Genomic DNA, 14,425 nt, shown 5'->3' with positions numbered 1-14,425 from the left:
ATTTTTTTAATATATATATTTTTATAATTTATTTTTCTAAAATATCATTATATTTTTTTTATATATAAAGTTACTAACTTAAACATTTAAGAATTTCTTTATCCATCAAATGAGAAATTTTGCAAACAATAGTCACTTTGACTTACCAACATCATTAAATATCAACTACCAACCATATGAGTTTTTTATATAAAGCCACCTTACATCTTAGCTAAAGAGAATTTATTAAATTTTTTGTATTAAAAAATTAATTAATTATTCAACATTTAAATTTTATTTTTAAATATCTTGAATTTTAAAATAACATTATCTTAGTGGTTAGCACTCACCTACTTTTATTAAGGAAAATCTTTCCTGCTTAATAGGAATATAAATTACGTAAAATTCGGAATTTAATTACTCAGTTGAGTGAAAATATGGTTTTTACTGGGGAGGCAATTAGATGAGTCTAAAATCAAAATTAAATTTCATTGATACTTGGAATGGAAAAGGGCTAAAAATAAATATTTGTTATTGTAGTTTTTTATTTAAAAATATATTAAAATAATTTTTTTATTTTCATCATCAATACATAAAATCATCAAAAAAAATAATAAAAATTTATCAATTCAATTTTTTTTAAATAAAAAGTATTTTTAAAATACACTCAAATCGCTGACGGTACTCCATTTCTAAAACTTCATTTTATCTAATTCAATCAATCTTGTTACTCACAATTGTCTCAAATGAATTTTATAAATTTATTTGAGCTCAAGCTTTATGATTGCTAATATAATGATCAAAAGAGATTTATATGATTGTTAACTTCAAAACTCATAAAATTAATCAGAGTATGCGCAAATTAATTTGAACACCTACATTAATAATAATACAATATGAATTACGTGTCCCTTTTCACTTTGGTACTGAAACCCCATTGATTTCTCGTTGTGTGACAACATTGCATGCCGACAATCACTTTCCATCAAAATTTCTTGGTGCCAATCTTATTGCCAAAAAGATATTTTGCAGCAGCAATCATTTACGTCAGATTATACATATATTTTGCGTTCTTGCCCTCTTTAAGATGTCATATCTACATTTTAAAAAAAAAATCCCCAACACTCACAATTTAATTATCCTTTTTTTTTTTTCCTTTCTGGTAACTCTACAATTGACTTGTGTAAAAGTTTACCTAATATCGTTTCAAAAGGAGATTAGGGAAGACGACAGAGGAGACTCCACCAACCCATTTTACAACTCCAGCCCTTGGAGAGGAAAGAAGAAGAAGAAGAAGAAGAAATCACCGTTTATTTACAGTTGCCGAAGACTGACTGATATTCTCATCGGTGAAATGAATATTTTATTCCCACTTTATAAGTGTTTGATTAGAATTAGAATTGTGAAAGAGTTTTTTTTCAAAGAACAGTATATTATTGTTATTTATTGTATATTGATTATTTCTACCGCTTTTACCATCACTTCCCGCAGAGGCGATGTTAATTTTTAAAACATATTGTTATTATTATTATAATTTTTAAAGAATAATTTTCTAATTATTATTTATTTCCGGTATTCAAAATTTTAAGTTTCATCTTGAAAACAAGGTTACTGTTCCAAACACAATATTGAAATTAAAATATCATTTCAATCCTTACACTCTCATTCCAATTCCTCACAGTTCTCCTAAATTATTCTTTAAATTAATACTTTACTAAATTATTATTTCATAATTATCATTATTAATACTAAGGTTTGGTTTTATCTGTCACATTATTTAGAGACTTCTCTTGTTACGTGACAGGTTTCGACAATGACTACTTTTTTATTAACTAATCATACATAAAGTTCATAACACACACACACACACATTCAAGAAAAATATGTACCTGCCACGGTGAATTAACTAGTTTGAAGCTAATAAGAAGCATGTTTGGGAATATAGTCTAATAAGTGTTTCTAAAAAATTTAAATTTTTTTAATTTAAAATTAATATTTTTTAGTATTTTTAGATTATTTTGATATCCTAACATTAAAAATAATTTTTTTTAAAATAAAAAATATTATCTTAATATATTTTTAAATAAAAAAAAATTCGCTGCTATATGACAGGTATAATTTTTCTCACTCCCTTGATTCTAAACTAAGACTTCAACTTTTGAGATCAGAAGCTATGGCTTCTGTAGGAGAAATTAGCAGTAGCTTTAATGGGGGAAGGAATTTCCACAGTGGTCCCCCTTCTTTAGAAATTGGTACACTTGATCTAGCCATCTCATTCCCGCCTACCTGGTAACTTTGTGGGTAGGGTTTGAGCTTTTAGGAAAATATACCCTTCTGATTTTATTCGGTGAGACCACACAAGATTATCTTGATTTTTTTTTTGTTGAATTGAGCTTATCCCTTTAACTTTATTATTTATTTATTTATCATCAACTTTTTTTATTGGTAAAAAAAATCCATCAATCTTTTTTCCAAATCACATGTTTTCATATATATATATATATATCAACAACTACCACAAGAAGACTTTTCGAACACTTCCAAAAAGAACAATTGGAGGAGCTTCAAGGATAAAGTTGCCAGTTTGGTTTGTGTTGAATTTAGCATGATTCGTTTGCTTGCAAATGATTCTCTATTTAGATTTCACTCGGTTAGAGGCAAGGGGAGAAAGTTAAAGAAGAAAGTCCTCTAACTCAATTTTTACTGGAAGTGATCGCTGGCATTGGAGATTTTGGTGTAATATCCTACGGGGAGAAGGGGATAAGAACATAGGCATGTTGGATTTTAGATCCAGTTGTATGGAGAGTTTGGCAGCGATGTATTCATGTTTCTCGACTGTAGCAAGTGTCCATTAACAAACTGGTGGCCATGCTAGTCAACATTCAACAAATTCGAGGTCGTGTACATGTTAATTTATGGAGAAATTCCTATTGTTTGTCCATTTACAAACAGAAGGGAGTTCAAAGATAAGAAAAGGGGAAGTGTTTCTCAAGATTAGGGGTATTGGCAGGAGATTTAAGAAAAGTGAAAATTGAGGTAGGAATTTTTCTCCATGTCATGAAAAGTTGCATGCCAAAAGAACCTTTAGACACTTCCATGCATTTGGTGATGTTATCAAGAGTCTTGAAGAATGCAATCAAAATGAGGTCTAAAGACTTGATGGGATGTGAGGGAAAGATCCATTACCGAAGAGGCCTAATCACAAACCATTGTTCAGGTCCAAGCCGAAGGATTGCTTGGATGCACGACACTAGGGTCACAAAACAAACGATAACCTTTAAGTTGCCTAAAACAGAGCGACTAAAACTGGCACTTGTTCTATACTAAACCAACCTCACTGTTTTCCTATGCCTCTCCGCCTGCTGTGCCTGTACGCAAGATTCACCAGTTTCTAGTCAGTTTCAGGTGAAAGGGAAGAGCTCGCTTCCCCCTGCTGTTCCCTCTTAGGTCCACCTGAGCCATGAGATTCATCACCCCCTCTGGAACTTTCATCCTTGGATAGGGTTGCACCAACTGGCATGGCCAGCTCAGAGTTGAAGCTACAGAACACGGTACCAGCTTTGGGACTTCCATCGTCAGATGTATTTACAGTCTCTGGCATTGCTTGCTTGGAGTTGTTATCAATCCTTTGTGGATCGTGGATCTTCAACTTGACAGTAGAATTTTCACCATCATCTTTTGAACTGCCACCTGACCCAGGTGTGTTTTTACTATCTTCTGAACCACTACCTGGCCCAGATGTGTCATGATCCACAGGTTTGTCAACACGAATTGGTTCGTCATGGACAGCACCATATGCAGATTTGCCAGCAAATCTTCTAGCGGTGGTTTTGGAAATGCTGGCAGCTCTGCTCCTGGCATACCATCATACATTTCAGTCGGTAGCTGACCACATGAAAAACATAACACAGACTTCATGAAAGCATGCAAGCCAACCTTTTTGAGGATGAAACAGCCTTCGATTTTTTTTGTGACTCTGACTTGGTTTCACTTTTCACTTTTTGCAGTCTGGTAACATATAGCAAAAGCAAAGCACAGATCAGACCATGCAACAAGGAATCAGAAAATACCTGTCTACTAACTATGGGAAAACCATGATATCAGGCTTATTTAAGGAACTTAAATGATAATCTCTAAACTTACATATCAGATGAAGTACCAGGTTTTGGAACATCAATCTCCTGCCCCTGCAAACATTATTAGCACAATTGCGAGACAGATAATTACTTCCAGGAAACAGTTCTAGAACATAAGAGAAGGGAAAATGTGGAGTATAGAATGAGGCAAAACACCCACTTGAACTGGAAAGATACCATCTTCAATAAATTCCCATCGCTGCTTTTTGAGATTAAGCTTCTCTTCATCCCCATCAGCATACAGGACCTGAACAAGAAGTCATCAACATGCGTATTTTAGAGCTATGATACAAAGAAATGAAAATAGAAAAATTGATATCGATGTTTGGTGAGATGGTTCGGACTCTATCATCCATAATGAACCAATTACTCTATCAGAATAATCTGGATCCATTGATCTTATAAGAAAAGCTCCAGCAAGCCTAATAAAAGGTGTCATTTCTGTCATAGACACAAGTACTCGTGATTTATCACAAACTTTGGCCCTGGGTATTGCCACAATTGCTACAGAAAAACCGAACTCCAAGTAGAAGACAGGTTCAAAAAGATAATTCCTTCTCCTTCCTCTTTCTAGATAAGGAGGGATTACTCAGAGTCACCCACCTTGTGCTTCTTTTTGATGGGGTCGTAGGAATCAACAACTCCTTCATAGAACCTGCAGAACAAGAAAACAAGTACAGAAACTTCAGTATGGATGTTCTTTGGAAAGATCAATAATATAGGTGGTTTATAAGCTGAGTCCTAATTCAAATTTATGGGGCCAGAATCTCAGCCAAAGATATCTAGTGCATATCAAAATCCATGATCTACTTTCACTAAACATAAAAAGCCACAGGCAAGTCAAGCTCTTTCACAAATCGATGTTTGTTTCTTCTTTTTTTTTCTGTGCTGAGCTGACAGCAGGTAATGGTTCAGCACCCACAGAAAGCATGTTCAAAAGCTCAAAAGACAGTAAACAAAAACATCAACTTTCTCTGTTAATGAAAAATTTAGATACACCATATACAGCCAAAAAGGAAACTAAAGCATGTCATACATAGGTAGAGACATTGAAATCAAAGATCCTCTCTGGTAGAATATGACTACTGTCAAAATCCCTTTCAATCACCCCTAGAAAGATTATATAAAGATCAAGGATCAACATAAAAAGAACCACCTTGTTCACTTTATGACTGTAAATGGTTAGAATCCCGGTGTGAGACAGACATTAAATTGACAACTTGATCTCTCTTCGGCCAACTTTTGAATAGTTATTCTCATACTATTATTCATGCAGTTATCAAACCTTGCATTATCATTTCAAGTCTAATTTTGAGACAAAAACAAACAAGATGATGATGATGATGAATAAAATTCTCTCAACCCACTTTCAAAAGCCTATTCAAGGACCTTATACTCAGCATTAAATAACTCCAGTCTCCACTGTGAGCATAGAACTTGTAGAAGTCAATCTGAGACATCAGAGTACAAAAAGTCACAAGCTCAATAAGAATTGGTGATTGAAGACAAGCAAGCACAAGACAACCAGCAAGACATGACAGGAAAAGTGAGAGAAATTCTGGCCATCTAACAATTGTTTTTTAAAAGAAAAAAAAAATGAAACTAGAAGTCAGATATTCAACTCTCACCTCTTATCCATTGGCCACCAAACCTTTATTTTGCTACCAACCAATTGCTCACCAAGATCAGGAGTTCCAGAAAACTGAATTTTAGAATATAGCCATGTCAATAAATTGAAAAATGACAAAGATTACAGAAGATAATAAGGTGGCAAAAATATCTCTATCTAAAAGCCTGATGTATAAGCATGCTTAAAAGGAAAACAGTTGAATAAAAATCACAACATAAGCATGTGACATGTCCCAAGATGTGTTGTTACGATTCAAGAGCTTCAGAACAAGCTTCAGCAGTGCTTTCTCACAACAACAAAAAAAAAGAAAAAAAAATCTAGATCTCAAAGATAGTTTTCGATGTGTGAAATGAGTTTATTTGATGAATTTGAAATTCCAATTACATTGACAATTACGAGATAAGTTTAAAGCATTTGTCTGGTTTATGCCCTATCTCAAATGGAGGCTCACATCATCCCTGTAAACCACATGTATCAACCACCAATGTTAGACTTAAAAAGATTTACTAGCATTTATTCATAGTCAAGGCAAACAATTGGAGTTCTGACTCAAAATTAACATAGCAATTAGCAATTACATTAACATCAAATATAAATTTGACTATCAGTCCAATATTTTCATGATCATCAAAAAAGCAAAAGCAAGTTAAAATCTTGTCCGCAGCACAAACATTCTGATTGCTGAAGTACAAAATTGTGCCTTTTTTTTTTTTTCAGTTCTGATAGCCATTTCTATTTTCACGCATTAAGCCACTAAGGCAAACCAATCAGAGATTTATCTCCCTTCACAATGGTTAAGCTGGCTTCCCAGTCACAAATCAGTTTCTGAGATTGTGACATAAAACATCTCATAGGACTTTTGAGTTGCAAGACATTGGGTGGAACAGCTAGATATTGCAGCACAGGTTTTTAAACTCACTTGATGCATAGAGTACGTGCAATTGAACTGACAGAAAAACAGATTTCAACTCCTATACCCATCCCCGGGGAAAGAGATATATCAGGAGAAATGAAGAGCATATCATCAACCTGATACAGTGATAATCCTCTCTACACTCAAAATTTTTCTGCCTTTTTTTAGGGAACATTTTCAGCAATTTTATAGTGTGTGCAAAGTCCGAACAGAGATAAACTAATGTATAGGAAAACCAGTTGAGGTAAATGTTACAAAGTGGAAAAATAAAAATGAAAAACATGGAAAAGAAAAGAAGGGAAGTCCCATTGACAAGCTACAAGTTAATAACAGGAAATAAGGAATCCATACCACTTCCTTCCTTGGAGTACGCTTCCTCTTGAGCTTTGGTTGTGGGGTTTCTTCCAGGTAAGTTCCATCCATGTCTAATGATTTTATCTTCTGTACAACTGGCAAACATCAGGATAAAAGAAAAGCTTTATACATAACAGATGTAAATGCTAGTCAGATCCTCATCCATTCAATACCTTATCTCTAAATGCTTCCCCAACATCCTCGTCTGAATTAACATCCAAAGACTTCTTTTTTGTGCCTGTTGGGACTGAAGTGCGGTGCTTATTAAATCTCCTTACTGCAATCACAACTGGCTGGTGGACAGACTTTTCCTCTGGTTCACTGAGGACCACTGATTTCTTTGAAGATACTACACGTCCAGAAGACAGAGATATCTTCTTAGGAGTCTTTGAGCCAAGTTCATTTTTTCTTAGGCGTTTTTGTTTCTTTGCTTCTGAGTCACTTCTTTCTTTAGACTGCTTTCTCAAACTGGCATCATCGAATTCTGGAGCTTTCTCTTCGACCTGAGCACTCATGTCTTCACGCTTTGACAACAATGAAGGACTTGGATCAGCATCTTCACTCATACTGTTTCCCTTTTTCTTTGGCCGGCCTCTTTTAAAATGACTTTCAGAAGTTATGTCTTGTTGTGGGGTTAGGGAAGAAGACCTTGAGATTTTAACAGTTTTGGGGGTAAATCTTGTAGGTTTTGTCACTTTCACATGCATTAATGACAGAGCTACCTTCTTGGAATCTGGAGTTTCTGAGGGTAAATCATCGTTGCCCTTATCTTGAAGCTTTTCACGGAGAAGTTTGGTAGTTTTTCTTCCTGTTGAAAACCAAGGATCATAGCCTTCTTCTGGATTCATCAAAGAATTAGGTTTCCAGCCCCTTTTACTTGGAACAGCCTTTGGCTCCATTTCTAACATGGCTTCAGGTTCTGCTTTGTCCTGTGCATTGGTGCTTTTAGAATGCTCAGTATGAGAGCAAGGCTCTAGCATTTTTGAAGCATTATCCTTTTTAACAGTCCCAGCATTTCTAGTTGAAGCAGTTCCATTCCTTGCTATTGACTTCGGAATCACATCCTTACCTTCAAAAACTTCTTTATGACAAGCAGCATTTGGTGATAATCCCTTGGACATTAGACCAACAGAAAAATTAATATTAAAAAGGATGCCTATTTAAAAATAAGAAAAAATCCAAATTGCAGCAAAAGAGCACTGGGCACAAATGCTACCTTTCAAGTCGCGACCACACTTCTATGAAGAATAATAAAAAGGTTATCTCATCTATCTCTAAATAGCATATGCAACAGTCATGAGTTTATTTTCCTCTTTATTTTATTTTATTCATTTTGCATGAAAAGTCTATCAGTCATAGATTGATAACTGAAATGTCACTAGTAGGGCAAAACATCTCATGTGGTCCCTCTACTTCTCAAATTTGATCAAATCAACCATGTCCCCTTAAATTGGACCAAATCAACTCCACTTCCAGTTACGGATTTGAGATCCTCCACTTGATTACATCATAACAAGTGCCATTTAGCTGGCCATTTAACTAGTAATGGAATTAGAGGAAGGGACTGACATCACCTTTACTTAGAAAAAAAGGGTTGATTTGATCTATTTTGAAGTAAAAGGTTTGATTTAACCAAATTAAGAAAGTAGGAGGCTGCGTGTGATTTGTAGCAAATCACTAGCAGTATAAGACAGTAAATGGGCTTCATCTCACATCAGAAATGTAAACGGGTTTTGGATTCTACAAAGCAGATAAAAGGGAAACCAAAACTTATTCTTGAAAATGAAGTCAGAAATTATATTTAGCAAAAGAAGAGAACTCTGGATCAGTTTTCCATCTTAGGTAACAATTTTACAATTGCAAGACAAGATCACAAAAAACTCCACTCAAATCTCATGCAGTTCTAGACAGGGATAAGAAACATACCAAAGGTTCCCCAGAATGATTGTTATAATCACATTCGAGTGTGTGAGACTCATCTAGGAATATAGAAGCAACTATTGGAGCATATTCATCCAAAGGTATGCCTGTAGACTGCACAGCTTCCTTGAGATAGGGCTTAATTTTAGCAGCACAATTAGTGATAACTCTTTCCCCAAGCTTCCATGCTATAGGAGAAAAACTCTGGAACAATAGTATTTGTAGAGTAAATCTAATCGAACCTATCAAGACCATGATGGAAAAGAGAAATATTTGATGGATGACACACCTGGTTTTGCTTTTTTACACTCACTAAAAGGAGAGTGAGAAGCTCCACTGAGATTTCTTCACTTTCATCAATGACCAGGGTCATAATTGTTTCCATGGCCAAGATTGCAATTTGTGGATGATTGGACCTTGAAGTTGAACAAGAAAAGCCATCAATTGTTGAAGAGAGACCAAAAAAAATCCAGGCATTTATATGAAAGTAAACAGGAAAAGCAAAGCAGATAGAAAGCCCCAAGCTACCACTGCTTCGACAACAACAAAACAGCACCCAAGCTTCAATCCCAAACTAGTTGGGGTTGGCTATATGGATCTTTTTCCGACGATCATGTACTACCACTGCCTAAAAAAAATGCTACCATATCTTTATTATGAAAACTAGAACAGAAACTATAAATACATAGCACAATGTATCCCTTGAAGTTATCAAGAAAATAGTTTCATATAAATTCTGACACTTTCCACCCTAGCAAGTCCCAAGCTATGTCCAATCTTCAAGTGGTTAGGATGCATAGCCACATACAAACAACTCTTGAGTTGCTTCTCAACCGTAATAATCCCTTCTGGGTCTCTTCAACTTCCAACAAGCACAACAACTTTCCTGATCTTCTTTTCTACAAAGATTGACAGTAGACCTTTGCAATCCAAATTCCAAATTAGATTAAGAACAGTTTTCTAAAGGGAGCTATATTGAAATGCAGCATTAGTTTTAAATGCTAAAAAACTCCAACTGACACACACGCACCAAAAGAAAAAAAAACCTACTTTGTACGAAACTTTTGAGAATTTGTAAAATTTTGCAGAACCAAGATTACAATTGGAAAAAAACTCCTGTCAGGTTCTTACCGTAAACTTCTGACAATGAAATTCCAATATAAGTAATGAAAGAATTATTCAAACCCTGATTCACTTTAATTTTAGCTGCTCCAAAACTCTTTTTTTAGAAGTACAATGTTACACACTAAGAAAAATTAAAAGTTACAGAATCTAATGAGCTGAAATTACTCGCCAAATTTGAATCATTCTGAACACAAATTAGTTAAGGAACTCTATTATTGAAGGTAGCACTACAGCCGGTTTGGGGATTGTAAATGGGAGATAGAACAATACATGGAGTAGGCAGTAATTTCTATATCTTTCAGAAAATGACATAGAAACATGAGAAGATATGAAGCCAAAGTTAATGATAATAACAAGGCTCCTGAATCCTACCTGATGAATTTCAGAAAGTATTGGAACATATCTAAAATTAGTTCATCCAACTCCAGGTCCAGCATCATCAAGCATGACCTCACCCTCGCTACATTCTCAAGAATTGAAACTGCCTTTGTATAACAATGGCCAGACTCATGGGATAATTTTTCAAAAGATGCTACAGTCAATTGAAAAATTTCCTGTTCATCGTTCGAAAAGCAGACAGCATAAGAGCCCGGAAAGAAAAATGTAGGAGCATATAATGAAGAAATCTTATTCTGATCACCAGCACACATGAAAATTGATTTCAGCTGCTATAAGTACCTTCATTAGGTCATCATTGTAAGGGGCATCTGGTGCTGTTATTCTTGTAATCTCACTCATGCAAGATGCAACCGCAACCCTTACATCTTCGTCCAAGTGCCTCAAAATGGTACTAGAGATTAATGCCTTCATTGGTGGTAAAAGAGCATCTTGCATTGATCTTGATGGTGCTTGCTCCACATTTGTGAGCAAACGCTCCAGTTTCTACAAGACAAAATGAAACACAATAACAGATCGATCCATAAGCAATAAAGAAATAGTAAAGAAAAAATATGACAATTCTAAAAAAGTGATATGAGCCATACAGAGGTCATCAAAGGACCAAATAACCGAGAAAAGAAAATGACAAAACAAAACGAAAACACCATTACAGGCTATAAAGCTCAAATTACATGAATGCCAGTAAGTTTCATGGAAAAGACCCATTGAAAAAAATTCCAAAATCTGTTAACACAAGCTGGACTTCATATAACTCATCACCAGACACACTTCATGCCAGATAGCAATGTCTTTGTAGGATAACCATTTTGATTTGAATAACTTAAATAAGATTTTTCCACCATTAGTGTCTCAGAAAAGGCAACACATACACATCATCTAGGGCAGAACTTGCTATCTTTTATTTACTAATAACTACAGCACAAGGAATACTACTTCCCGTTTGCAACGGTAAGTATATTTCACTCCCAGCTACTCCTATACTAGAAGAGGTAGAATCATCCAAAAAAAACTTGGGGTGAAAGGGGGGTTTGGGGGGGGGGGGGGGGGCTTAAGTAAACAAAACTCATAATATCCTCATAAATTTCCACAATAGTGAAAACCAGACAAAGAGATACTCAACGAAGAGGTGGCAAAGGACAATGGCCATGATTCAAGTATTATATCTGAATATCCAAAGTTTTAATGTCATGATTGATATTTGCAACTCAAAACATTTTCAATCTCGGTGAAGAGAAAAAATGGTAGAGATCATTTTTAGGCAAACAGAAAGCTGAAGTGGCTGTTAACAATCAACTCGAATGCCCTTTTGGCAATTTAAAACTACAAACTTACAAGACTAATTAAAGAAAACTCATGTTGGCCAGCAATGGTGACGCAACCATATTTCCTCATGCAAGTTATAGACAAGTTTTTTAGTGTCCCAAGCAAATCTAAGAGTTCAATTCCAATGGTTATTTTCCAATCATACCAAAAGAATATGCAATCACCAGTGGCTGCAAAAATTATACGTGAGCAAACCATGCCACATGGAGCATTCAGAGGTAATGCCATGGCTCTGATAATATGATTTTCACATGTACTGAAATATCAGAGAACAAGAATAAGATTGTCTAGTTGCAAGGTCTAGGAGAGATATAGGCGTCAGAGACCCAAATGTTGTCAGTGGTTTCAGGTCCTGCTGGAACTGGATTGGCCACAATTTCATTGGCTGCTGACCCATCCTAAAATGCCATCAATCATGCCCTTTGGCAAGAGTATATGTATAGTCATTCTACAACATCATACCCCGCAATAATATTACAGATTAATGCAGTATTCCCTTGTACTTTTTTTATGAAGAAACAAGAGTGAAAATGGAAGATTCCCCCAATACATTGATCAGGAAATGATTATCCACCATAAATTAATCACTCCCCAATCAACAATCCTAACAATAAACAGCAAAGTCAAGAGATATATTAATATTTATAGAGGGCATATAAAGCTAAATAGAAATCAGAGATGAAATCCAAAAACGACCAAAATCCAACAATCATTAACCATACATTGATAGATTTCAAAATCAACACTCCAATTAACAGGCATACAAACAAGAAAATCCCGTAAAAGAAAACTTAAACAGATACTAAAACCGAGTGAGTTTACACACGACTAGAAAGCAATCAGAAAGATGAAGACCATATAAGATGACAACAACAGCAACAGCAATTTTTTGCAAAATTGCCAAACAAAAAATCATTAATCCGTGGCATTCGTCACCAAAAATACGAAACATTTATATCCATGCACCAACTAATTAAGCCAGACGAATTATTCAACATTCTAATACAATATCAACAAACATAAAAAAACAAAAGGCAAGCACACAGAGCAAACATATATAAATATATAAAGAGATGAAAAGGGTGATGAGACATTACATCGAGGGAGTCAAGAAGGTCATCAACAGATGATGGAGGGTTTAAGAGACTATTTCCAGCCTCTTTAAGCCGTTCTTCAAGCTCAGTCTCACTGTTAGGCATTTCAACACTCTCTTAAACACAGAAACCAAAAACAAAATACTCTCACTTTCTCTGAAAATTCAGAGACTTTTCACCGAAACCCACATCACAGACAAACAGTAGAGTAGTATTTACAAAACCCACGGATGAAAGAAACCAAACCCATTTGTTGACTGTTTCGTTTACAACTCTAAAGCCTAAACACAGTTGTCCATGCAAGCAGGGGTTACCAAAGAGGCAGTTTTTTCCTCTTGGATTCAACCCGTTAATTCACTGTGGTTAAAAGAATGGGGTTTTGGGTTCTGGGGTTTCTCCATTTCTCTCTTTATTTTCTTATTTTATTGTATTGTCCTTTTATTCCTTCTTTCTTTTTAATGGTAGTGCAAGAAAAAGAATATTTATCTCAAGGATAAGTTTAAGTTTGATGGTTAAAAAAAGTTTAATTCTTTTTAATATTACAAATTTAAATTATGAAATTAATACATTTTACTTTATAGAATGCACTAGAAAAATACAAAGGAGAAAAATTTTAATTTAGTTGCATGCAAGAAAATACTTAAGTATAGAATTGCTTTGGCACATTTTTCAATTTCAACTTGTAATCATTAAAGGTTAAAGGTTAGAAGTAAGAGTGTTAATTTTATTTTTTTAATATTTTTTTTTAATTGTTATTGTTTTTATATCTTTTTATTTTTGTGTTTCAAAATTTTTTTTTAAAATAAATTTTATTTTTATTTTTTTTATTTCAAATTAATATTTTTTTTGTTGTTTTCAAATCATTTTGATATGATGATATCAAAAATAATTTTTTAAAAATAAAAAAAATATTATTTTAATATATTTTTAAATAAAAAAACATTTTAAAAAATAATTGTAACTATACTCTCTAACACATTCTTAACGGGGGAGTGTTGTTTGGGTAAAAAATTGTTAATGAAAGAAATTGTAGGTTATATTTTTTATTAGTACTATAGAGTAGAAAATATAAAATAAATAGAAATGTGTTTTTGTTAAAAAAAAATATAAATATTAAATAATTTTATTTTTATAATAGTTTTGAAAAAAAATTTACTTTTAACATATGGGGAACAGAAAAGACTTTTTTTATTATTATTGTATCCATATGTTTAGGTAAATTGAATGAAAATCACCTAACAATTCGTAACTTTATAAACACGTGATATTTAAAAATAATGCCCGCGTGCACGTGTGTGTATACACACACGTGAGATTTATTTATTTATTTATTTTTCATACTCCAACTTTTATTTTGTTAGAAAGCATTTCAACTCTCTATCTGTCATCAATCAAGTATTCTAAAAGTACTTTTCTATTCAGTATAGTTTTTTAATGAAGTATTTGAACTTGCAAAGATTGAGTGCATGCTGAATATTGTCCAGCCTTCTCTAAATTTCGATAAGGTTAGTCATTGCGATAATTTATAATAAAGTTTTTCATGAAATTAACT

At 34.0% G+C, this 14,425-nt stretch overlaps 1 protein-coding gene across 3 annotated transcripts; it reads right to left on the bottom strand.

Annotated features, from left to right (window-relative positions):
* Positions 1–3,110: 3,110 nt before the first annotated feature.
* LOC118054651 (sister chromatid cohesion protein PDS5 homolog D) lies at positions 3,111–13,298 on the bottom strand. 3 transcript variants are annotated; one of them, XM_035066299.2, is made up of 13 exons: positions 12,877–13,298; positions 10,736–10,939; positions 10,430–10,611; positions 9,222–9,348; positions 8,939–9,136; positions 7,186–8,124; positions 7,010–7,099; positions 5,744–5,817; positions 4,719–4,770; positions 4,276–4,362; positions 4,123–4,166; positions 3,916–3,987; positions 3,111–3,827 (listed from the first exon to the last, which is right to left on the bottom strand). In XM_035066299.2, exons 1-13 carry the CDS (start codon positions 12,976–12,978, stop codon positions 3,371–3,373), a joined length of 2,628 nt encoding a protein of 875 aa, XP_034922190.1. In that variant the 5' UTR covers positions 12,979–13,298; the 3' UTR covers positions 3,111–3,370. The 3 variants fall into 3 exon arrangements, with proteins under 3 accessions (XP_034922190.1, XP_034922189.1, XP_034922188.1); XM_035066298.2 differs by having other exon boundaries at positions 3,111–3,833; positions 7,010–7,096; XM_035066297.2 differs by having other exon boundaries at positions 3,111–3,833; positions 12,877–13,297.
* Between the last annotated feature and the right edge of the window lie 1,127 nt (positions 13,299–14,425).

The sequence above is a fragment of the Populus alba genome, chromosome 3 (assembly GCF_005239225.2).
Source record: "Populus alba chromosome 3, ASM523922v2, whole genome shotgun sequence".
In the NCBI taxonomy this organism is placed as follows: domain Eukaryota; kingdom Viridiplantae; phylum Streptophyta; class Magnoliopsida; order Malpighiales; family Salicaceae; genus Populus; species Populus alba.
This window is presented reverse-complemented; position numbering and strand designations above follow the sequence as displayed.

Excerpts from the sequence above, each read along its gene's own strand:
- LOC118054651 (XM_035066297.2), bottom strand. The coding sequence starts at position 12,978 with ATGCCTAACAGTGAGACTGAGCTTGAAGAACGGCTTAAAGAGGCTGGA. Across the intron at positions 4,167-4,275 it reads ATGGTATCTTTCCAGTTCAA|GGGCAGGAGATTGATGTTCC; the intron begins GTGGGTGTTTTG and ends TAATGTTTGCAG. Across the intron at positions 3,988-4,122 it reads CCTGGTACTTCATCTGATAT|ACTGCAAAAAGTGAAAAGTG; the intron begins GTAAGTTTAGAG and ends ATATGTTACCAG.